At 47.2% G+C, this 26,017-nt stretch overlaps 3 protein-coding genes and 1 non-coding gene across 4 annotated transcripts; 3 read left to right on the forward strand and 1 right to left on the reverse strand.

The window, feature by feature from the left end:
• Positions 1–2,486: 2,486 nt before the first annotated feature.
• On the forward strand, positions 2,487–3,962 carry LOC123083410 (uncharacterized; the record flags this gene model as incomplete). The annotated part of the gene is given in 1 exon segment (XM_044505457.1): positions 2,487–3,962. A coding segment is annotated over 1 exon segment (1,231 nt), but the record flags the coding sequence as incomplete, so codon positions are not given.
• A 458-nt stretch (positions 3,963–4,420) lies between these two features.
• LOC123083411 (uncharacterized) lies at positions 4,421–8,223 on the reverse strand. The gene is made up of 2 exons (XM_044505458.1): positions 7,819–8,223; positions 4,421–5,683 (listed from the first exon to the last, which is right to left on the reverse strand). Exons 1-2 carry the CDS (start codon positions 7,937–7,939, stop codon positions 4,575–4,577), a joined length of 1,230 nt encoding a protein of 409 aa, XP_044361393.1. The 5' UTR covers positions 7,940–8,223; the 3' UTR covers positions 4,421–4,574.
• Positions 8,224–10,789: 2,566 nt separating this feature from the next.
• Positions 10,790–10,861, forward strand: TRNAD-GUC (transfer RNA aspartic acid (anticodon GUC)). The gene has a single exon. It is a non-coding gene; the product is annotated as a tRNA-Asp (tRNA).
• A 4,906-nt stretch (positions 10,862–15,767) lies between these two features.
• On the forward strand, positions 15,768–18,069 carry LOC123083412 (putative F-box protein At3g25750). Its single transcript, XM_044505459.1, has 2 exons — positions 15,768–15,898; positions 16,538–18,069. The coding sequence occupies exons 1-2, from the start codon at positions 15,792–15,794 to the stop codon at positions 17,730–17,732; spliced, it is 1,302 nt and encodes a 433-aa protein (XP_044361394.1). The 5' UTR covers positions 15,768–15,791; the 3' UTR covers positions 17,733–18,069.
• Positions 18,070–26,017: the final 7,948 nt, after the last annotated feature.

The following is a 26,017-nucleotide window of genomic DNA, read 5'->3' on the forward strand; positions in this document are numbered from 1 at the left end:
GATGGCCTGGAGGTGCAGATCGCGCTTTCGTCCGTTGGGGATATCATCATCCCCGAGCTGGAGGAGGCAGACGACTCGGAACCCTGGTGGAACCCGACAGTGGTGGGCCAGTCCTGGTCGTGAACTTCGACCCTGTCGTGCACGTCGGAGTTGGCGTCTGCGCCACACTTGTTGGTTGGCACCGACACATGATCACCGCTCCATGTGCCACCGCCGCCCCTTGTTGTGCAACCGCCGCAGTCGCCACCAGCTCACCTATGGCAGCCGCCTCCCTTCGTCAACCTCAGCGTAGACGAGGAATAGGGCAACCAAGACGGTGGTGACGCCATGCAGTGAAGACGGCGACGACGTCTTGTTCTTTTTTATAATAATTTTGAGTTTAAGTTGATGCATGATGAATAGTTCGGCCATGACTTTTGGACGTTAATGTAATATATAATTATCGTTTAGATTATTTTTATCTCCTTTTTTGTTTGAATTGTAGTTTAAATCTGAATGCTTTCACCAAATGTGACGGCCAGTCGGGTGCGACAACCGGCGGACGACCGCAAATGGACGCTTGTGGCCACTTTGCCGACCTAAACGGACAGAATCCGGATAAAACAAACGTCTGTTTGGGGTCGTCCAACAACTGTTGGAGTAGGCCTTAAAACACACAGCCATAGAGCAGGTCTTAGAGCATCTCCAGCCGCGCCCCAACTTGCCCCCCAAGGCCCTTTTTTGTCGCCGGCGGAGAAAATTCGGCCCAGTCGCACCCACATAAGCCCAATTTTCACTGGTTAGGGCCGATTTTGGCGTCGGTGGACCCAGGCCGAACCCGGCGCACTGGGGGGCGTCCGGGGGCAACGGGGGAAACATTTTTTTGCGTGAAAAGGAGTGGGTCCTCCAAGTCAGTGAATCGCCGGCTTCGTCGTCCTCATCGCTTCGGTTCCCACGGGAATCAATGCCAAGGCCGCCACGCCGGTCAGCCTTCCATTGATGCCTCACGGGCGGCGCAGTGAAGGCATGGCGACACGCGTCCCCTCCCGCCACGCGGCACACGGTGGCAGCTCTCCCACCGCCCATCTGCAGCTATAAGCCTTCTTCCCTCGCTGGTGAACGCACAAACTCTCGCCACCGACGCCCTTCTCTCTACCTCTCGCCGCCGATGCCTCTCTCACCCACTCTCTCCCGCGCCAACGTCAATGGTCGAGCACTTTCCAGGCGACGACGCAGCGGCGAACGGCTTCGGTCGCCGCCATCTGCATGAGGTTGAGGCGTGCCTCCTCTACGAGGCCAACTACCCGGTGCCCCCGAACATGTGGGTGCCGGGCGCCTGGAGGCTCAGTGTTGGCGGCGTCCCGGTGCCGCCTGCGCCAACCGGAGCGGCCCGGCGAGCCAAAATCCGGTCATCGCTGCCGGAGCCACAGCGGAATCAGCCGAGGTACGACCCCGACAGCAACACGATGTGGACGGCGTACTTCGAGCGGCGCCACGAGGAGCAGATTGCCGCCACCAACGGCGTCGAGCCCCGCAGCCGCCACAACTCCGAGGGGAGGCGCCGATGGTGGAGCGTCCCAGGCCGAACCCTCGAGGCTGTCCTTGAGCACATTGAGGCCTGGGGTACCCGGCGCCCCCTCCTTCTCTCGCCGCCGCGGCAGCTCCTGGATGCCACGGCGAATGGAGACGGCGACATCATCATCGTCGGGCTCTGGCTCTCTGTCCTCCAGCTCGCCGGCACTTCGGCCCGTCAAGCCGGAGCTGCAGGAGACGCCACTAGGGCGTCGCGCACGCGACGCCCTTGTCATCAACGAGGGCGGCCGCCCCTCTCCTTCCTACCGCCTCGTCCGGCCGAAGACCGAGCCAGGTTTGCTCCCCGTGAAGAAGGAGCACGAGGCCATGCTCGCCGCCTACGAGACCGCCTACATCTGCAAGTAGGGATTAAGGCATAGGTGGATTCTTTCTGCTTAGTCTCGAAGAAGAAAAGCAATCCAGATTGAGAATTTCCCTCTTTAGATCTCCAACATTGCAGATAATAATAGAGGGTGTCGGTCACCGATTCTCAATATGCTCTGAAATTCATATGTGCTCTGCTTTTATTTTTCTGTCAGCATGGACACTTACCAGATACAGTATTTGTTTGAGAAATACTAGGCGATTTTGGTGTGTAATCTGTATGAACAAAGATCTACAAGAAACTTCAACAAGCCGTCTATCTAGCGCGTATTATATACATATATAACTTCCCCATATAATTTATATCCAGTTTTTTCATCATTGTTGATCTTATTCTGAACTTCTCAGGAGCGACAACTCAATGCGATTAGTACCTTTGTTCAGTTCAGTGTATGATGGGAACATAGTGTGGCGTTGATGTCCTAACGACACGCATCACTCATGTTTTTTAGAATCTTGGTAGTTCATCTTGGTAACTCCTGTTCCTTTTTATACAGTTATACCTTGTTTCGCATGCCTAACCTTTTTCTTGAATTTGCTGCGTCGAACAGGGAGAGCGCCATCGTGCAAATAATGGCCAACAGGACATGTTCTTCTTCTGTCTCCTCACTCTTTGCTTCATCTCGGCCACAAGGATGGGCAGAGCTCCCGGACGACCTGCTCCGACCCGTTGTCGCTCTACTACGTTCGTTCCGTGACCTCCTCGCCTTCGGTACCACTTGTCGTCATTGGTGTGATCTCCTCTCAGCACACAGGTCCTCTGTCCAGCCTCTGCTCCTCCACCCCAATCTCCGTACCGACGGTGGACAGGCTCTCTCGCATAACTGTTGGACCTTATTCCACAAATGCACATGGAGATTGGGTGACCCTGCTGCCACCTCATCCTCTCGCAGTTTTCTCTCCTCGAGTGACCTCAGAAGCATGACCTTTCTGCGCTACTCCTATGGTCAGCTCATCTTCTATGACAACAATGGGTTCCATATTGTTAATCCATTCAGTGGCGCTAAGCTTGGCCCTCCTTCCCTACAGTCAATTCACTTCACTTGCATCAGCTATGTCACCTTAACTGCCCCTGTTGCATCCGCTGATTCGCATCTCCTTGTCGGTGCTGGAGCCTATCTGTTCCTGTGGCGCATCGGGAGCGACTCTTGGACAAAACACAGCCCTAAAGTTGGTCGTTTTTCGATTGAACAAAATGTGACCTTCAAGGGCAAGACATATGCCCTAGGGTCTTTCGGGTGGTTCTACATCATTCACTTGTCACCCAGTCTCATTGTTGAGAAGTTTAAAGTTGTGTTCGAGGAAGATAAAACCGAAGATCTCTATTCGGCAAATGAAAAAGCATGGCTAGTGGTGTGTGGTGACACGCTTCTCTTGATCAAACTTGTGGAGGCGGGAAGACGGATGCGCTCGGAGGCCTTCCAGTTCATGCCCTTCAAGCTTGAGTCATTGGACACCATGACCAAGAAGGCAAGGTGGGTGAAAGTGAACAAGTTAGATAACTGGGCCATCTTTATCAGCGTTGACGAGCGGTGCGAGGCGTTGCCGTGCATGAACCCGGAGGGATCGGGAGGAAGGAGCAACCACATATACTTCCCAAGTTATCAGTCTGAAAAACCTTGGGCTGCAGTCCAACTATGGAAAAAATGTTATTACCATTCGACACAGCTCTTCAACACTGGAAGACGTTACCTGAAATTGGAGTCAACCTGGGTCTTCCCCGCGCGTTTCCTTGTTACGTCCTGCGATGATCTTACGGCCGTGAGTGCGGTTGATGATTAGCTTCTGATACAGCTTTGGTGGGAGGATTCTACTATGTTGCAGTAGCAAGATTAGTTCACTGAATGTTCTTGACGTGTTTCAAAACTTGCATTACAAACAGAAGTGTAGATTAAGTTATTAGATTGTGTACTTTCCTCTTTTTTTCTGCGGCAATTACAAGGGACCCATATGTTTTATTTCTCATTTATTACAGATTGTGGAGTTTTCTTGTACCTGGGAACTTGATAACATGGGCTAGGCCTGTAACTTCCCTTTCATACATAGATAAGACATCAGGTTAATATAGACTGCAAGTTCAGCCAACAAACATATAAGCAGCATATATGCATTCATCATAAAGTTTATAGTTTGCACCAACAAAAATTAGGCAGACCGAGTGTTCGACAACCAAACAGATCTGCATTTGAACATAGCTTCAGCAAACAGCTTTGTGTGCATTTGATTGTCTCTGTTTAAAAGGAGATCAAGCTACAAATAGATGTATGGACCAAACAAAGCACATAACTAAAATAAAAGCCCAGGCACATCTGACATGGTGCACACAAAAAATGCTGAAGAGTGATATGAAGACTCAAGAAGCTAGTATTGTTTCAAGATGCAAACCCTTATCTCTTGTATGCAAAACGGGAGTAATTAACAAGGTTCAGCTAAAACAGCAACATGTAGCACAAGTTTTGCCTCCAGGAATGTACACTGGGTGGCAAACAGAGATTATTACAAATCTTTTTTGAAAGGAATTATTACAAATCTTGATGTACTCCGTCAAAGGAGCGGAAACTAGAAGGAACATAGCGACAAAAAAGTCCCCAAGTGCAGCCAACGACAACAAGACAACTGCACGGTACAACGACACGTTCTCATATCCAAGCTGCAAAGGATGTAGGATTGCGAGCAAGATGAGCATTGATCGTTGCAAAACAAGGTTCTGGCTCCAACTCCTCATGTTGGTTGCCGTCTACTGGGTATGAAAATACTCGAGCGTTTTCATCCAACTGATAGACAAGGCCACCCCTTAAACCCATTCTCTCTGGGTTCACTAAGAGTCGTGGCTGTCCAGTACGTTTTTCGCCCAAGAAGAACGCCCACTTCTTCAAGCCTCCCTCTTCCACGATCACATACTTTGCAGGTTCAGTTGAGAAGTCAATGGAGAAGACTTCCCCGTTACGACCAAGTAGGAGAAGTGTGTCTTCACAAGCCACCAAATTTCCGGAAAGCACGTACGGGTCCATATAATCTCTGCAATCAAGTCTTAGTAGCTCAACATGAATCTGAGGTGTCAAATGCACGGTGTATAGTTTTTGACGCATCCTCATAATGACCCGGCCTTTGAAGAACACCATCTCCTTGATCAAATGTGCATTTAGAAAATCGCAGTGCAACCAAGAGGGGCTCCCAACTCGCCAAGCATACAGGCAGTGCGGGCTGCTGACAAATAGATATGAATCTGGTGACGCCTCTGGAGATATGAAGGTTCTGTAGCATAGTTGACTCAATGGAAAAGGTGGAGCTGCAACCGTAGTGCCAGTGAGCACGTCCATAATGACAAGGGATCTCTCGTAGCAGAAAATAGCATGACCATAAGAACATTTGACGACTGCCATTTTGTCCAAAATACTTGGAGGGGTCAAGCGACACAACGGAGTACTTGGATATACAGGATCAATGAGCTCCCATGTGTTTCCAATGTTAGAGCCAGCTGAGCTTGTCTGATCGGCACAGTTCCGGAAAATAACAGGTGGGAAGAGCTCGCCTAAGGTAGATTTGATTGACATGAATGCGGCATACCAGCTAGGGCAGGTGGCGATGAATGCAAGAAGGTCACGAGTTGAACCCAACATGACAATGATGGAGTGCAATAATCCATGTGGTAGGTCCGCCCAGCCTTCGGGTCCAAACATGACACGATGCACGGAGATGGGGGTGACGGAGCTCCGGTTGATGTTTTGCATGATATCAGCTTCAAATTCTGCATTAAGGATCATGAAAGGACAACAATTTTAGCAATGGACCTGAGTTAACTATATAATATATATTGCTATCACTATTTTAATTAAATTGGTACTGCTACAGCTATGATAATTATATACAAACACAATAAAAATGTTTGTAGAAACTATAAATATAATACACAGTAGAGAAAGACTACAGTATTGCCATCGAAATGTGCATCTGCCTCAAGGAAATTCGATCATGATAAAATTCATCAACGGTTGAAAAGAAAAGGCAAGTTCTGTATTTTTCTTTCCACCGAATGTTATTTATATGTGTTGCGCAACAGGTTTGGCTCTTGTCTCCACCTCGATTCCGGGCCCACAGATACGCGATAAATTTCATCAACATTTGAAATTAAAAAGTGTAAACAATATTGAAATTCTAAGATTGTTCTACACTGATAGTGGTAAACCCTTGAACTATTTCATATTTTCATATAGTATAAACACAACAGGATCGCACATCCACCAACAACACATACACTCAGATCCCCAAATCATCCATGGCAGAGTCAGGCTAACAAGAACAAAAGTGCGATGAGCGCGTAGAGGTTGCCCACAGTGGGGGTTATGACGGGCCAAGGAAGATGATCCTGGGCAGCCTTGCGCGGTTGAGAACTCTGTCTGATTGTGGACCGTGGCACCGGTCAGCAAATATATATACTCGGCCAACCCATGAGACCATGGAAATTGACTTAACCTAGATCACATTGTATACTATATATTTGGACTCAAGCTTGACGCAAACACGTGAACTCCTAGTAGTACATGTACATGACTTTGGTTAGTTCCCAAAGAAATAAAGCCACGTGACATGCAAGCACCAACTACATCATGTTCCAAACAAAACAATCAAGATTATGCTAACACTAGCGTCGGCCACTGCACCACCAATGGCTGTCATGGGTTCCCAACTCCAGTAGGAGGTGGGGAAAGTCTCGTCGACGATACCGGCAATCATTCCAAAGCTGCTTGTATGTACAACTCAGAGCAAGGGGGTAGAACTCGACATCAACTTGGTTCCTTCCCTTGCCGGGGCTGAACCCGGAGGGCGGAGGTGATTCAAGGCCAGGCCTCCTCCGTGAGTCCGGCAGCAGCAAGGAAAATGAAGTGGGCAAAGTCAACCTCAACAAGGCTCCTCCCCTACCCCTGGAGCCAGTAACATGAAAGCCAAGCACCACAAAGACAAGAATAGACACAAGGGTAAGCCAGGAAAGTAAGTTGATCAATCCCTGGTGAACACCCGGGCGGTGTTGGGTAAATGCATGGGACGTGACAGTGAGTCTTGTAGTGAGTTTGTGGCGACACCTAGTTACAAGGGTCCTGGTCTGAACAAGAAGGCATGAGGTGAGGGTAATGGAGGTGGCATGAGCAACATAGGTGTGTTAGGCGGTAAGGAAGCTATCGGCCCATTGGTTGCCGATGAATGACATGTGATAAGGAAGGCACCTATCAGGAGAAATGAGTCGCCTGATCTAGAATTGTTGGGGCCTCGGGCAGTCTCGGATATTTGAAGAGCTAGTTTGCCTCGTGCACGCGTATACCACTTGATGATCGTTTTACATTCTGAAACTCAGCAATGTGAAAGGAGTTTCAATAATCTTAAGTGGATGCTAGGCCGCCAGAATTGTATTGTGCATGATGGTAAGGGCAAGGGTGTGTTGCGTTGTTGTGAGATAAATGAACTAAAATAAAAAGATTGCCATATACCTGAGGTACATCAATGTCTTAATTCATGATGATTCCCATGGACCGAAGGGAAAGAGTACCGTCGCCGAAGGGAACTACTAAAATCCCTGGCCGATGACTGCACTAAGCTGAGAGTGCTGCAATAGGATGTTTGGTCCTGGACATTAAAGATTTTGGGTCCATGATAAGCAGTACTCACTGGCTGAGAAGGAATATTGTAGTGTCCCATCAATACTTCTTTTTTGAAGGAATTGGTGTCCCATCAATACTTAATGCCCCCATGTCTAATGATTGCAATCAGTATATGGTAATATACAAGTCTAGTGTTTTCCCTCAATTAAGTAAAATAAACACAACTCGAAGATCAACTAATTTTTACCTTAATTTTTCTAGAAAAAAATAGGGCGAGTTCTTCCCTTACCTTCTTTGATGTTGATAGCGGAGGGCGAAGTGGAGGCAACAACTAAATTCTCCGATGCCAGTCGTGGCAAGACGTGGCCATCAGAGATAGTATGCCGCTTTCCTCCATCGCCAATCATCATGCTGGCTCCAGATCTAGAAAAAATGGTTGGTCGACCACACCTAGGACTCCAGATCTGGATGTAGTTGGTTGCCCAACTGCGGTGACTCCAAATCTGGATGCAGTTGGTCGCCCACACCTAGGACTCCAGATATGGATGGAAACACAGTAGGAGCCCACACGGTTGTCTCAACGCATCATCCACCGCTCAATCATGGGCGGTTCAAGCGCAGTCTCGGCGTGGATGTCGAGGGGAAGGGGGAACGTGTGTCACGAGAGAGGGAGCGGGGGGGAGGGAGAGAAAGAGAGGAGAGGAGGAGACTGGCGTGTGGGTTTGTTCGTTATAGAAAAGCTTTACCTATAGATTATTATGTGAGCCTGCATACCACAACAAGACCTCCCGTCCTCACGTTTAAATTGCCCCGCCCTCTCCCACGTGGTGGGCCCACTTCTCACCCTACCGCTCCCAAAAAAGCGTGTAGGATGAGAGTTGTGCGTGTTGGTCAGTTTGCTCGGTGGAGCGAACAAACGCCACGGAGTCAATGTGAGGTGCTCCCAGCAAGGAGACAAAAGACACCATGCAACATGCTCCGACCGGCCAGGATTCCTGCATACAAATAGTGAACCATCAGACACCAATGACCTTACCTCACTCACCAGACACCCGCGACTCCACTCCTAGACACAGGATGTCGGCGTGAGGTACTCGATGTTCTCCTAGAATTCTTGTAGTTGTTCGCCCATATTTTTATTCTTGTTTCTCCTTGTCAACCAAGACCCCTCTACTGAATTTCCCTTTGGCTTGAGAATGACGGTTGTGACCTCCATAACAATGCAACACTCGTCACCCGACCTCTCCTCTTTGTCCTATATGTCGTTGTTGCCGATGATAGCAAAGTGAACGATGCCAATGACGGTGATATCCGCTCTATGCCAAGGACAGGCACCGCATGCGAGGGAATATCGGTTATCCGACACCCACGACACAATCCATAAGGACGTGTTTTCTTCCCATCGAAACCTTCTCTCCCAGCCAAAGATGGCGCCCCTCCTCAATTTTTTTGTCGGCATCCACAGAAGCAACTATCCTAGTGGTCTATCGAGACCAAGGACACCCGAGCACCATTCAGATATGCTACCAAGAAAGGCGATGGAGAAGCACGTTGACCATCAAACGTGCAAGGTAGGGGGAACCTGGTTTAGTAAACTGTAATAACGAGTTGTAGTGTGCATCACAATTATTGCATAAACACTCTTTGATTAATTATAAAAAAGTGGATAATTCAAAACCTCATATAAAATGCTATAAAACACACTCAAATAATCAATGCACTGGTATAATCCTGCTGAAAAATACTGAAATATTTACCATAGTTTTCCTAGGGGGTGGCCCTCTCATTTAACTAGGCAAACAAACCCAAGAAGCAAACACTCATGAGAGATATAATCATTTCCTAGTGAAAAAATAGTGTTACCAACTAAAGAAAGAACAAGCATGCATGTAGAACACATGAGCAATGATGTACATCTGATTCTTTTTGAAAGATATACGAAGGGGCACAGATATTGACATAGAATATGGAGTGAGTGAATTAAAGTTGAGTGGTAGTAGAATCAATATCCGTGACATCGCACCTTTCAAAGGTTCGAAATACTCACCGGCTTCGTTAGTAACAAGTGTATCTGAATTATCATCTGAAAACAACAAAAGTTATCCAAAGATTCATTTTCTGGCGGTATAACAGTGTCGGGTTCATCGAGAGATACCGGCTTCATTAGTAACAAGTGTATTTATTATCATATGGAACAACAAAAGTTATCCAAAGATTCGTTTTCTGGTGGTATAACAGTGTCGGGTTCATCTAGAGCATTCTCATCCTCCTGCGACATGCCGACATGTAGGTCATCGGGCCCAAGAGAGATGATTTACTCCGGAACATGCAACCACCATCAGTGATGTGGAGCACGCACGAAAAGAGATCCACATGAATGGAGATTGCTTAATCTAAGTAAGCCAAGTTGAGTAGCATTAGCATCCAAGTCGTTGTAGTATAGTGGTAAGTATATTTTGTTCAGTGTTATATTACACAAAATGTTCAATGATTACAAATGTTAAATGCATTTTCGAAAATTGTCCAACACATATATTTATGTTTTTTTAAACGTTCATCATATATTAAAAAATGTTCATTGTGTATAATTTAAATTATTTATTTATATTAATAAAATGTTCAACGCTATTTACAAAACGTTCAATGTGTAGTATTCAGTTTTTTTCAAAGGAAGTTTGGTACTTAAAGCTTCGCGCTGTGAGTCAGTCAGTTGAGGTCAGTAGTTCTGTTGGCTAGTTATACTAGATAACGAGAAGGAGGTCACTAGATCGAGTCCCGGTCGCGTAGCACGTTTTCTGAACCTTTTGCGCGCCTGAAGTTCAAAAGATCCAAATGGGCCGGCCCATTCGTGGCTGGCTTGAGCGAAGCCTCAACAATTTGCCGCGCACAGGTGGCAAATAGGAGCTCTCTGCTGAGAGCCCGCTTCTACTGGCCCTGCTACTTCTTAACGCTTCCACAACGGTCGAGGCCTGCTGGGAGCTCGCCTGGCCCATCCGGCTCTATTTACCGCATGAACCCTGGAAAAGTAACATGTTCGCTCTAGAGCCCTGCTAAGACATGTTGCGATGGCGAGCATGGCATGTGATCAGTTCCAAAAGAAAAAGAAAAAAAAAGGCATGGCGCGTGCTCAAGGACTACAACCTAATCATTGTCAGAACGGGCCCTAACTCCGGAACATGCAACCATCGTGATGTGGAGATCCACAGGAATTGATATTGCTTGGGCTAAGTAACATAAGTTTAGCAACATTAAGCAACAAAGTCGTTGTAGCATAGTGGTAAGTATTCCCGCCTGTCACGCGGGTGACCCGGGTTCGATCCCCGGCAACGGCGCATTTTTTTGTTTTTCTGGCCCAAGACAGGCCAGGCCGATTTTTTGTTTTTCCGGCCCAAGACAGGCCAGGCCGATTTTTTGTTTTTCCGGCCCAAGACAGGCCAGGCCGATTTTTTGTTTTTCCGGCCCAAGACAGGCCAGGCCGATTTTTTGTTTTTCCGGCCCAAGACAGGCCAGGCCGATTCTTTCCGGCCTGCCAAGAGCCCGCTCCTGGCCTGCACGCTTCTGGACGCTATACAACGGTCGAGGCCGACCCACTGCGTCCGATGGCTCGTGCTCGCCTGGCCCGTCCGGCCCTATTTATCTTTTGCGCACCTTGGATAAGTATCATATTCGCTCTAGAGCCCTGCTAAGACATTTGCCGTCGCTTAGGGAGTGCTAGAATCTAGTCATTGTCCAAAATGCTTATACTGAATACCCACCGATATTTTTGATAAAAGAAGCACTTGCTTTTGGTTTGTGCGTGTTACCCTTGGTTTGTTAGTTTTGGGGCTATATTTGCTAGCTCAAATTTAAATGAACCAGTGTTATATTTTAGATCAAATGGGTTAGTGTTGTATGTTATGCGTTTATGACGGCCATTTTCTCCAATTTAGCTGGAAGAAGTTGTCAATTTTTGAACTTGGCTCAGTTGATTTCCTTGGAAGGAAGAATGAAGCATGGCGGACCAGGGAGGCCGGGTCTCTGCGGCATTGGGCAAGGTGTCGACAAGGCCACGGCCAGTAACGAGTTGTAGCTAGTGGTGAGTCAACAAAGGAGATTTCGAACGTTAAGGGTTTGTGCTGCAGGCCTGTAGACAAATTCTGGTGGTTCGCCAATTTAGAGGGATGCCCGGGGGTGGAACTAGCACAGTAGTGAGGGGAGCAGGGTGGCAGAGGCAGACGGTTCGACCGATGGTCGTGGGTGGTTCCGGAAAGAAGATGGGCAAGGGAGGACGAGAGTTGGAAGAAGGTTATCTGGTCATTGAACACACATCAGAAGGTTAAAAAACTATCAACCCACCCAAATATGTTTTCTTCTTATTCTTCAATCTGCTGGCCTCTAACCCCTTTTTCTCATGGGTAACCGTGTCAAGATGATTCTTAAACGCCAATTAGGGTAGGAACATGTTTTTTGTGTTTTCTTTTGGAGCTGCATAGATAGAATAGAAATCAAATTTAAGCTAGATTTGTCTTCACTAGAATCGTTTATCCAGATTTATGCTCACTTAATCGTCATATAGGTGACTTTGTATTTTTTATTTTTTTAGAAAAGGAGGAATACCCCCGCCCTCTGCATCTGGACGATGCATACGGCCATTTTATTAATTATTAACACAAGACCTTACAAAGTCGTACAACAGTAAGACCAAAGCAACCATCTAAGCAACATTTGTCGCTACTCCTATCCAGTTGATGAAGGGGCGCTGATAGTTTGGGCCTAAGACCAAACAGACCTCGCAGCCAAACCTAACATCTAAGACCTAAGGTCCCAACCAGGACGCCTGCCGGGTATGGGCACCCACCAGTCCGGCGTGCTCCTCAACTAGGATGCCTGCCGGGTATGAGGCCGCCGCAGCCACCTGCCACCAATCCATCTTCGAGTTGTACTCTGCTGCATCGACCTTGCCCAGTCTAGCTGCCGCCAACGCCACCACGACGCCAGACAGCGTCGACCTCCTGCGCGTGTCCATCATCACACATCTGACGCCAAGCCTCCGCTGCTCCATGCCGCCAAGAGCCGCCGCCATGAATATGTAGAAAGAAACACCGTTCCACTGAAGAAGCCATCCGCTGGTCCCTCGAGCCCGAGTGCATCTTCAAGAATGCCGCCCCCAAGGGGGTAACGACACATGAATGCCGTCGTCATCCGATCAACTGATCTAGGGTTTTCGTCAAAGGTATTGGGTGGGTTTGGGATTTGTACCTCGACGATACCTTCATGAAGGAAACGATGATAAGGGCATCGTCATCATCGTCTTCGGCCAATGACCGAAGACCAAGTTTTAAGTCGGATCCGTCCCAAGAAAACCACCCGACAACATGTGCACCGTCTCGACCGCCTTCAAAGCCCCAGATCCAGCCGCCGAGATACGGCGACCAACCGCAACAAGTGCCACCATAGGAGCCCTGGCACACCGGCCACAGCCTGAGTGTGCCACCAGTGGAGCCTAGGAGGAGGGCTCCCACCCCGCCTCGCCAAGCCGCAAGTGTCGCCGAGATGGATTTCGCACACTCGTCGCCGTCTCTGATCCGAACCAATCCATAGCAGATCGCCATCACAGATCCGCCTTGGACAGGGACAACACGCCATGCCGCCGCGAGAAGCCCTAGCTTCACCAACCGCCACCATCCAGGGCCGCCGCCCCGGGATCCAGACAGAACATCGCCGCTGCCATCGGCCATGTTCCGCCGCCGCCGACCGGCCAAGCCGCTGGCCAGTGCGACCTACGCCGCCATGACCAAGCACGCCCACCAGTAGCCGGCACCACCAGATCTTCCACGAAGCCCGCCGCTTCGCCGCCTCCTCCCATCACCATGCCGCCAAGGCGCTGTCGGCGGCGTCAGATCGGCCGCGTCGCCGCGACGACGGCTCAGATTGGGGAGGAGGGCCCCTGCGCCCTGGGTGACCCGCCTCGCCCAAAGGAACATGGGAGGGAAGGGAGCCTCCGCCGCCGCCGTCAGCCGCCCGGGGCTTTGCCCGGCAGCCTCCTCCAACGGCGGCGGAGGGGAGGGGAGGGGAGGGGTTGTGAGCCCGGCGGTGGTGGGGGTAGGGTTTCGCCCGAGCCGCCCTAGCGGGGGCGACACGGGGATCGTCACAGGGCCTGACAAAACCTCTGCTTTTCTTTCTTTCTGCGGGAGGTGACTCTGTATTTCACTAGACAAATCATTCTTATGAAGTTTCAGCGGGACTTGTATCAAGTGTAGCTTCTCAATAGAATTATATTCTAGTATACAGATCGTTCATTTTGTTATCTTATCTCCAACCTTCCGAGCAATGAAACTCAATGTGGTTGGTATGCTTGTTCAATTTTTGGTAACCTCAATGGTTTCTTGACTTCGGCACCAAATATATAGAGCACAGGAATATTAATATATATTGTCTCTTGTGATTGTGTTGCACAACGGTCAATGACTATGACATATCGGCAATTAATCGGCTTCTGATGTAGCATTGATTTTTGTCTTGTGTGTTGGATAATAATTTTAGTTATGTCAATGCTTTTATCAAATCCATTAACATTTTTATGAAACTCGTTCATGTGTGTATGTTCCATGATCTCATGCACGGAAGGGTTGGGTGGTTCAAATTTGTCCTTTTCTTCGTGTTCATTTTTTCAAACGAAATATCTCTCAAACTGTGCGTCCAAATTATGAACGGTTTTCACCGTCTTTGCATTGAGATCTTCAAAACTACATCACATGTTGATAGGTTCTGATACTTTTTTAGTAAATTTGTGCTTCCAACTTGGATTCGGATCCTCTGACTTGGGAAGAGAAGTCAGGGAAGCTACAACACCCTGACTTCCCTTCACTAGATTTCCGTAAATAACAATTTAACACAGCGATTATGTGCTTTATCTACAATAGTCTATGAATCTACAGTGGTGAATGAACAGTGCCAGCTCTCTGTCTTTCCTTCCATGTTTTACACACATAAGGCATTGTAGCCCCTGACTTGCCTCCTGCATGTCAGAGGATCCATCTCCCCCTAGCGTGGGGCACAACAGTGCTATCATGTGAAGCGCACATATGCTTCTAGCACGAACTAATTCGTGCTCGCAGCTAATACTAACTCGTGAGCCACCTATTTCTAACGTGTGCTTCCGCACAAAGTGCATATGTGGCCCACGCGGAGACCACACATGAAGTCCACAAAAAACCTTAGAATGGAACCCTAGAAAAAAAGGAAATGCGAAAAAACCAGCAAAACTAAAAAAGAAAAGAAAAATTAACTCTAGTGCGGGTTCCGTCTTGCGTGCGACATATGGCAACGGTTTTATTGGGACGCATGATGATGACTTGAAGCACCACCTGGCGATCGCGTGCTCTCACAACCCAAAGAAATGCCCCGCGTGGGGAACCCTTGATTAGTTGCTCTAAGAAACATGAGAGTGCCTATATGACGCATTAAGCGGCAAACAGTCAGTCTCCCACAGAGGGGAGCGCCTTGATTGGGCCAGCCCAGGACGTATTGTAGTGGCTCGGCTACTTTAGCTAGCTCAGCTATTGTATCGAGCCGGCTGCTATAGCAGTGTTTTTTAAAGTTTCTTTTTGTTTTCATCAGTTTTTTGGAATATGTGATTTTTGTGTGAATGTTGTTTGAAATTTCTGAACATTTATTGGAAAAATGAATAATTTTAAAATTTTGAACATGGTTTTTGAAAAAGCAAAAATGTTTTGAAATTGCAAATATTTTATGGAAACAACTTGGAACTTTTTAAAAAATTCCAACATATTATTTAAAATGACCCTTTTTGAACCTTGTGTTTGAAAACATGAAAAAAAAACTGAACTTGCAGAAACTTTGCAAAACACAAAAAGAAATTGTACTTATTAAAAAACGAACACTTCTTAATTTTTTGAACCACTGAAGGAAAATAAAAAATTTCATGAATAAAACAACCAAAAATAAACAGTTCAGAACCTTTTAGAGGGCTTCCCCGGACAGAAAACCTTGTAGAAGGTTCCTTTTCTTTTTTGAGAAATGTAGAAGGTTCCTAAACTGGGATTGGTAGAAGCGTGTAATTTCACGGGTTTTTTAGGGGTTAGTTTTGCGGTTAAATGGGCGAAGCGTCCACATAGGATTTACCAATCGTTTCAAAATAGTTGGGACTGGGCCGGGCCGACATTACAACTGGAAGAGTTAAAAAATATTGAAAAGAAAAACCCAGATCTGCGCCGTACTGCTGTACAGGTTCCTCTGCTCAGCCTAAAAAAAATCTGAGAGATGGAAGAAACGGCGGCGCGCATGGAGGAGCAGCCGCGGGAGATGGACGCGCATCCTCCTTCCTCGTCGCCGGCGACCGCTTCTTCGTCCTCGTCCTCGTCGCCGACGTAATACCCCCAAGCCCTACCTCGTCTTCGTCTTCCTTTTCTGGTTAATTTCGTTCGTGGAAAGAGTATACAGATTTCAGAGTGCGAAGTTCTTTCTGCGTCCCATCCCCTTCCCGTTCACCTGTAGATGTTGCATCAGATCCAGCTATATATCTGTAAGATTAATCACACTGTACCTCGATATGGAACTGAATTTGGTTGATATAATTATGGCAAAGATTGATTCTGCTTATTGTCAATGGCAAACAATCCAGATTGAAACTATCCCTACTTTAGATCTCCCACATTGCATTTTTTTGGCTGATTCAGTTTGACAACTAGGTGCTGTCAGTCAGTATCAAAGCAACCTGTATGGAACTTCAGTAGGCCCAAAGATTGTGAGATGCAGTTCAGTAGGCCCAAAGATTTATATGAAACTTCAGCAACCTGTATCTACCGCGTATAGCTTCTCCATAGAACTGAAATTCAGTGTCTGCGTCGTTGTTGATCTTATTCTGAGGCAACAACTCAGTGTAATATGTATCTTTGTTTAGCTCAGGTCATGTTTCCTAGAATCTTGGTAGCTCCTCTTCTTTTTCATACAATTATATCTAGCTTGGCATGACTAACCTTTTGTCCTGAATTTGTTGTGTCCAACAGGGAGAGCGCCGCCATGCGAATCAGCGCTAAGAGAACCTGCTATGCCTCTGCTTCCTCTGTCTTTGCCGCATCCGGGCCACGAGGATGGGTAGAGCTCCCGGAAGATTTGCTCCAATGTGTCGTTGCTCTCCTCGGCTCCTCCCGCGACCTCCTCGCCTTCGGTGCCACCTGTCGTCCTTGGCGTGATCTCTTCTCGGTATGCACGTCCTCTTTGCAGCCTCTCCTCCTACACCCGAGTGCCGACAGCAAACTATCTCCCCAGTTTAACCGCTGGACGACCTTGCAAGGATGCACGTGGAGATTGGCTGATCCTGCTGGCACCTCATCCTATCCCAGTTTGCTTTCCTTGAGTGACCTCAGAGGCATGTTCTTTCTTCGCTACTCATACGGCCACCTCATCTTCTGCGACGATGATGGGTTCTACATTGTTAATGCCTTCAGTGGCGCTAAGGTTGTTCCTCCTTGCCTCAAGTCAGATCACTTCACCAGCATCAGCTATGCCACCTTGACTGCCCCTGATGCATCCGATGACTCACATCTCCTTGTTGGCAGTGGAGCCTATCTGTTCCGGTGGCGCATCGGGAGCGACTCTTGGTTCGAACACTATCCTAAAGTTAATTTTCTTAAGATTGAACAAGTTGTGGCCCTGAAGGGCAAAACATATGCCCTAGGGTCTTTCGGGTCCTTCTGCATTGTACAATTCTTACCCAGTCTCTTAATTCAGAAGTTTGAAGTTATACTTGAGGAAGATAGCACCAAAGATCTTTATTGGACAAATAAAAAAACATGGCTTGTTGCGTGTGGTGACGCGCTTCTTTTGATCAAACTTGAGGCATCAAGAAAGACATTCTCGGAGGTCATCCAGTTCAAGGCCTTCAAGCTTGAGTCGTTGGACACCGTGAGCAAGAAGGCAAGGTGGGTGAAGGTGGACAGGTTGGATAACTGGGCCATCTTTGTCAGCGCGGACGTGCGATGCGAGGCATTGCCATGCATGAACCCACAGAGATGGGGAGGCAGAAGCAACCACATATACTTCCCAAGTTATCAGCCTGAACAGCCTTGGGCTGCAGTCCAACTATGGCAAAAACATAACGACTGTTCAACACATTCGCAGCTCGAGAACACTGGAAACCGGTACCGCAGATTGGAGTCAACCTGGGTGATTCCAAGCACGTTTCCTCGCTCTGGTCAGTGATGATCTTTGGGGCAATCGTACATGCATCTGGTGTAGCTTCTGATACAACTTCCGTGGGAGAATTCTACCATGTTGCAGTTGCAGGACGAGTAGTTGACTGAATGTTGCTGACTTGTTTTCCAAAGTTACTGATGTTGAACTCTACTTTTTCTTGTGTGGTGATTACAAGGGACCCGTATTATATTTCATTTCTCATCTACTAGAAATTGTAGAGATTTTTTGTAATTGAGCCACTTGATAACATGGGCTAGGCCTGCAACTATCTTTCATACTAGACCTGTGGCTAAGCCCAAAATGCAAATTCATACTGCCTACCAGCTAGCATCTCTGCTCATTATTCATTTGGTAAGCTATAAGCCTACTTTCATTCTTCATCTTTCCATACTACTATAAACCTATAATGTTTACCCTTATCTTTGTAAGAGTTTCTAGAATCATTTCGATGCTAATCCGCCATCGCATATCAGCTGTTGAACAACTGTTCAGACCTTATCATCTTAAACAAATGGTTTGTTTTGGCCAGAATTCTAAAGATGTTATACCACCCAAAATTTCTCAAAGTAAAAAAACAAGAATCTACCAGCACATCTCTTTTTCCTTGTGGATGCGATCACTTTGATGACCCCTTTATCCTTTAGGACCAAAGAAAATATGCTAGTTGCCAATGTGGAAAAACAGAACACACATATATACACCATGTTGCTGTTTAACAATGACAGGAATAAAGACTGGTCTAGCTCATCGCCATCATCTTTTTGTGCTTTCAAACCTTTTGCTTTCCCTGTCTAGCATGCCCCATCATTCGAATCCCCACAAGGCCTCAACATCTTGATGGCATCAAGGGAGAGAAAAAGACACACATCCACGCCACAGGCATGGCGGGCACGGCGTCTATATGGGACTCATGTTAGACTTTAGGCTTTGAATCTTCCTGGCTTTGGGTGCCGATGAATCAATGCGACCGGCAGGTGCGGCACCCATGTCGCCATAGATTGGACAAGGTTCACAAACACCTTGATGAAAAAGGATTGGCAGATAACAATTTCTTCGAGTTTCTTTCACCAACTAGTATCCTGAAAATTTTATCTGTTTGGGAAAGGTGGGTGATTTACTCGTACTTCAATATACAGTATGTAGATATGTATATAGCTTCTCATCGTCATTCGGTCGCTGCGAAGTTCACTTCTTAATTTCTCCTGTGGTGGTAGATAAAAAGTTTTAGCTACCAGCATATGCCATCCACTCAACATCTCTTTATGTAAATGTAAAGTAAATAAAGGAGCTACTTATCGTAATGAAAAAGCTTTTGGGGGGTCACATCTGGTGAGAAAACAATCCTTCCTAGACGGCAACAAGACAAACTTCACAACTGAACGGTTGGAAAATCACCAAAGGGCCATAGAATTTGTGTTCCAATCCCCACGCATGAAAAGGATATGTATGAGCAGTTGAAGACGGATCAGAATTTGGAACACGCGAATAGATTTGACTTTACGCAGCCTTGTCACCTCAGCTTTTTTTAATTTTCCTGTGTCAACTTTCTTACCTACTCCCTCCGTTCCTAAATATTTGTCTTTCTAGAAATTTCAAATGACTACTACATACGGATGTATGTAGACATATTTTAAAGTGTAGATTCACTCATTTTGCTCCGTATGTAGTCACTTGTTGAAATGCCTAGAAAGACAAGTATTTAGGAACGGAGGGAGTAGAAAAGATATGGCTGCTGCCTGTGCTTGCATAATCTATCTTGGATCAGGTAAATGGATTTTTGCTGGGGATGTCATTCCTTCCTTTCTGTACATGATGACAGCGTTGACACTTATAGTTCTAGACAAGAAGATGTCATGTGTACTTTCTCCTAGGACTATTCACATTGAAAGCATACAGGTTGTACAACAACCCAGCAAATTTCAACCATGTTCATTTACTCCATTCCAAGAAATAATCATACTGCAGGAGAAAACTTTGTGCGCTACAGTCTGGTAAACTGGTCACAATCTGGAGAGGAACATAAGAACTTTTCAGTACATACTATTTTTATATTATCTTTGTATTCCTTTAGGCACTATTTTCATTCTGCCTTCTTTCAAATGGTTCCTTTGCAATTATGACCACTATTTTTTTCTGATTACATTTTTTTGAAAAAACAATATAAACATATTGAGATGGAATTATTCATCACGACAAGTCGACAACTCCAATAACTAATACGCATAAGACATACTTTTGTGCGCATCTGTGGTCAAAGTTTCAGAAAACTGAAGTACATATTCTTGAGCAGCATCCCAAAAAAGAGCCGAGGGGGCAGCGCAACGACAAACGCTAGTGAAAAAGGAAAAGGAGAAGATATGTTCTTGTTGATCCATGTAGAATTGCAACTTATTATTAAGGTCCAATATATACCAGCAACATGCTACTTTCCTGAATCTACGGCGCCACTGAATTCGTGAGACATACTCATGCTGCTGCTTAAGTATGTAAGTAGTAGTGGTGGATCTGCACCAACTTGGGCACTCAGAATTAGGGCCTTGTGCTTTGTGGTCAGGTGTCCTGTCGGGTCCATATATGCCTGCATTATCCCCCAAATGCCGGCTGTCACGGGCGCACAGCCGTATGCATCAAGTGATCACTCACAGCAAATGCAGGCCATCCCCGTCGCTTAGTTAGTGGTCGAAAGAGCATCTTGAAAGCTAGGCTTGTTGAACACTTTGTATATCCTAGTACAACCTGACATTGCTTGTGGTTGGGGCCACTTAATTTAATCTTGTCGACGAAAGTACATGATTAACTCCTAGCTATGTTGATGCTCTAATCAGTTTGATGAGAGAGAAGGGGTGCCGACTAATAAAAATAACTAACTCGCTTCGTTCATTCGTGCATATCGTGTTCTGACCACTTAAATTCAGGCTTTGAACAGCAACTATTTCAACAATATGCGGGTTGTGTTACACAAAATCAATACCATTCAAAAAACACAGTGACAAACACATCTTGTAGCTGTATTTTTTATAACCGTTACGTCCAAAGTATTTAACAGTGAAAGCTCATACATAACAATCAAAATGCACCCTACATTCCGGAACAGAGGGCATAATAATTAGATAAACGCGTGTCTAGATCAAAGAACTACTTGAATAAATTCGGCATCACAGCTAGTGCATTGTGTTCTGCCCTTTTTTCTCCATCTTTTTTGTTTCCAACAATAAAGAGGAGAAAATATGTCGAGCGATTAACATTTGCTGCCACTAGTACGTACTACCACACTAATCAGTGACCGGGACAGCTTAGGATCTGGCGAGTGCGAATCTCAACTCTTATCTTTTCCTTTCTTTCCTTTTTCCACTAGTATAAGTACCTCTTTTCCTTTTTCCGCCGTTCAAAAAGAGTTGGCGTGCGCGCGCTCGCTTTGATCCTGTTTTCTCACTCTTTTCTCCTCTCCTCCTGTTTCCGTGGCGTTGAGCGCCACTTTGCGCCCTTTGAGCAGTACAATCAGCCTGATCTGATGAATCTCAAGTACATCATCATCATCGTAAAGTAATACGCGAGCAGGGCCCGTTCTTTGGACGATTCAGACGAGCCTTGACTGTACTTGCCATTATCCTTAAGAACTGTATCACCAGCATAATCACACTCCCTCATTAGTAGTCGTTGCCATCACAGGGGCGCCTCCTAACCATAACCACACGGTAAAACCTGAGGAAGACAGGTGTCTTCCATTAGAATTGTGTATGTATCTAGTGCCCGTGCACGTACGGGGCCTCGAGGTTGAGACGGCAGGCAGGCAGGCGGGCAGGAATCTTGCCAGTTGGAAGCGTGCGTATGATTCTTTCCGGTGCGAATATCGATATGAAAAATAAGGGAAATGAGGCAGGTGTGGTTAGGTTGGGAACATTGATTAATTAGTTTATTTATTACAAAGAAACCAAGTGCTCTGGTCAACTCCCTTGCTCTACCACAAATATCTCGAATCTTAACTATAGTACTGTGAGCACCAGGCATCTCTTTAATGCAAATTGAGGATTAACAAGTATAGCAGGAGTGTTAGTAGATAAACTAACGGTGGGCATTCAACTGCTACTGCTCCTAGGTTTTGTTGTGGAGCAGAGCAGGTAAGGTGGACAAGAGAAGACCCCGGGACAGACGTGTGGCTGACCTGGCACTAGTTAAAGCAGCTAAGCTAATTAGCACTAGTGGTTCAAACGGCTAGCTAATAACTCTCTATATCTCTCTCTCTATTGTGATATGACCGTTGTGTAACGGCTAGCTAGGTCCAAGAACGGGTCAACGATCTCTCTGAAACCGTAGGCGAGAGAGAGAGAGAGATTCGAAAGCGGTCAGGCAGAAGCAAACGGCAGAGGCAGGAATCAGGCCATCCATGATGCATGCCCAGTTTCAGCTCCCTCCCTCCCTCGCATCTTAGGGCATCTCCAACCGCGCCCCAGGAAGGCCTCCCCAGGCGTTTTTTTCGCGCCGGCGCCGAAAAAACGGCCCAGTCGCGCCCCAGGAGCCCGATTTTCGCCGGCTTGGGCCGAAAACAGCGCCGGCGGACCCAGCCCGAACCCGGCGCGTTGGGGGGGCGCCCGGGGGCGCCGGGCGAACTGTTTTGGCGCGAAAAAGCCGCGGGCCCGCCGCGTCAGCGACACGGCTCTCTTCTCGGCCCTTCGTCGTCCTCATCGCCTCGTTTCCCGCGGCGAATCAATGCCAAAGTTGCCGCGCGCTGCCGCGCGGGTCAGCCTGCACCATTGATGCCTCACGGGCGGCGCAGTGAAGACCGGACGACGCGCGTCCCTCGCCCTCCCTCGCCCGCCACGCGTACACACGGTGGCACGCGTGCCTTGGCCTATATATGACGCGCCCCGGCGCACTCGGCGACTCACACTCTCCCGCCGTCGTCGTTCCTCCCTCTCCTCTCCTCTCTTTCGCCGTCTCCAGTTCACACCCATGTCCGAGCGCTTCCCAGGCGACGACGCGGCGGCGAACGGCTTCGACCGCCGCCATCTTCATGAAGACGAGGCTCGCCTCCTTTACGAGGCCGAGTACCCGGTCCCGCCGGACATGCGGGTGCCCGGGGCGTGGAGGATCAACGCGGGCGGCGTGCCGGTGCCCCCGGTACCCACCGGCGCGGTGCGGCGTGCGGAGATCGCACGCATCCGCGCGAACCTGCCGCGTGCGGCGAGGGAGGGGCCACGGTACGTCCCAGACAGCCCGCTCTGGGACCCTTACTTCCGCCGCCGTCACGCCCAGTAGCTCGAGGCCACCAACGGCGTCGTGCCCTCCGGCAGGCTCAACGCCGCCGGCCGGCGTGGGTGGTGGGGCGTGCCCGGGCGCACGTTGGAGGCCGTCCTCGAGGAGATGGTCCGGCAGCGCCGGGCCCTGGAGGAGATCACCGCCCGCAAGCGTGGGCGCGAGGACGAGCACGGCGTCGTGGTCCTCGACAGCGACGACGACGACGCCCCCGGACCGTCCAACCCGCCGCGCCAACCGGGGGAGGGATGCAGCAGGGACGGCGGAGGCGTAGGTGGGGGCGACGACGACGATGACGACGACGGCGGTGACTACACGCGGTTCTACAGCCTCCTCGGCATGTAGAACCGCGTGGGCGGGCGGAGAGGCGGGCGGCGAGGGAGACGGCGGGGGTAGCCCGCGGTAGTTTTTTTTTCTTTTTTTGTAAAATATGTTTAAGTTTGAACGAACCCGCCGATGTTTGCATTAAATTTGAGTCGTTTTTCGCCGTATTTGACTTTTTTGACTAACTGTGGGCGCCGCGACTGGGGGACATCACGCCCCCAGTGCACGGTTTAGCGCCCCTATGGGCGATTTTTTGCCCTCCTGGGGGGCCAACGGCTGGAGATGCCCTTATATCTCTCTCTTTTCTTGTCACTACCTACATATAGATATAGGTGATTAATTAAGGAGAGGCTAATCAAGGGCCAAAGTTGACGGTGTTATTATGCGTTGGTAACCGTGCTGGCTGCAACGGTAACGAAAAAATAATAAATAAAAAAAAGGACAGACAGGGAGTGGATGCCGGCAAGGCCCTTTTGTCGTTAGCTTGCCGCTTGTGCGGGACGCAGGCGCACCCGCTGCCAATCATGGCTGGCACTTGAGTTGAGATTTCTCCCATTTCATTTCACCTTGAGGGAGGGAGCATCAATCAAAGAGAAAACAGGGAGTGATGGAGCACCATACCCACGCCACGGTGCGCCGAGGGTGCAATTGTCCCTCTCTGCCTGCTCGGGTCTCCTCGTTTCCAAGTTTTTTTTTTAAAAAAAAAACCTTGAAGTGATATGTGCATGTGCAAGATGTAAATTATCTCATCGGATGGCTATTGCGCGTGCAAGATTCCATCAACAATATATGTGTAAATTCCACTTGTGTTTTCTTGTTTTTTTTTTCCTTAGGGTCGTGCATATGTAGGAGAGGGACATGCATGAGCCCATGCCGGCCTAGTTAAGCTAGGATATATGCGCGTCAATGTTTGTGTGTTGGTGTGATGTGATGCCATACTATGCTACGCCAACTTGCCAACATCATTACCATTTTCCTATCTACACTGCGCTAATGGTATGTAGGTCATCCCTCCGAGCCTGAGGTGAGCCCAGCCCACACATAATCATACATTGATACTCACAATTTGCTAGGCTTGACGGTGACATGCGTGGGCATGGCTAGAGATGAGACCTGCGCTGCAGGCCGCTTAGGTTTTCTATGGAGACTTCTTGGTTTGTGTCCAAGCCGTTTTTTCAACGTGTTGGGTTAATATTGGATGGGATACATACATCATGCATATATAATACCCCAAAGAGGGAGGGATTCGAATATACCTAAAGCCAATACGAATACATGGGAAATTATGCATATATAGCAAAGTTGAGTTGCACGTGCTACTTTACTTACGCAAGCTACACGCACGCAACCCTCAACTGAATTTCACCCTAATTCTCCCATAGTTGAACAGTGAAATCATGGAAACAAGATTCAAAAAAATGAATTTCAATTCCGATGCTTTTAAAAGACAAAATTTAAGCACCAACTTTTTTTTCCCGCTCATGACACAGTCCTTGTCCTTTTTCCCCAGATCATCTACATGTATACATGTGTATGTAACCTTTTGCGAGGTTTTTTCTTTTTACATAAAAAAAAGCATCATCCGATTTGAATATCCACATTCTACCGTGATAACTTATTTTTCAACGAGATGATTAAGTATACACATACGACTTTGCCTAAGGATAAGTCTCCCCAGAAAAGACTTGTCTCTTTTTACGTAAACCAACCGTCCACACAAGTCTGTGCAAACATCGACAACCAAAAATAAGGAAAATCATGCAAAATTATTTAATCTCGACAAACTAAAATATGAACATTTGGACATAGAGCTTACGTCCTGCTGCCCATAGGGCTTGTAGTTTAGTCTTTGTAAACACATCATCATGGAGTTCAAAGTCCAACCAGCCATCAACAACAACAATAATTAATCAATTGAATTTAATCGAGTTATTGGGTAGGGGAAAAGTCGCACTTCTAGACACCACCCAACATGCGATTAGTCTTCTCGAATACCTCCCATAAAATTGTCTCCTTCACGCTTAGATGATTCAATGGTTTTATCATTAGGAAATGCATGGATAACCACTCTCACTTGCAACAGGCCATAGCATAAGCTTCTTGACTGTGGACTTGGGCAAAAGAGATGTGATTATCAAAGAAAAATATGTGTGTGATGACATGATAATGACCAGGTCTAGATGCTTTTTCAACCTCAAAGTTGCATGTGTAAAGGAGTCAGCTCATCTAGATACAACCAAAGAAACAACATTTCAAAAGTGTTATACGAATTCAAGAAAGCAATAAATGCGAGAAGAACAATTGATAAATAACCGCACATAATCGTCGTTTGGCGTATGAAAGCGGGCTTAGCGAAAAAATACTTGACTTGTTTGTGCTCCCTCTGGTGTAATTTTCTCCGTGTCTTTTTGCTCTCGGGTCCGTGTTAAACGTCACCTCTTATCATAATTGACACAACTTGAACACTAATGACACCATCACTGTATCTGAGTTGACAAATACCATGGACAAGAAGAGAAATAACAGTACAAAAGCACATCATTATTCATTTAAGCTAATCACAATTAATACGACTTGATGTGTACGTCGAGACTGCTGGACATGGACAGCTCCATGGACCTCCATATACGTCTGCCTCTTGACCTACCATCACCATTTATTACCCCTTTATTTTCCATGTTGTTCTTGACGGCTCCATATATATTTTTCTATAA

This window comes from Triticum aestivum, chromosome 4A (genome assembly GCF_018294505.1).
Source record: "Triticum aestivum cultivar Chinese Spring chromosome 4A, IWGSC CS RefSeq v2.1, whole genome shotgun sequence".
Classification (NCBI taxonomy): Eukaryota; Viridiplantae; Streptophyta; class Magnoliopsida; order Poales; family Poaceae; genus Triticum; species Triticum aestivum.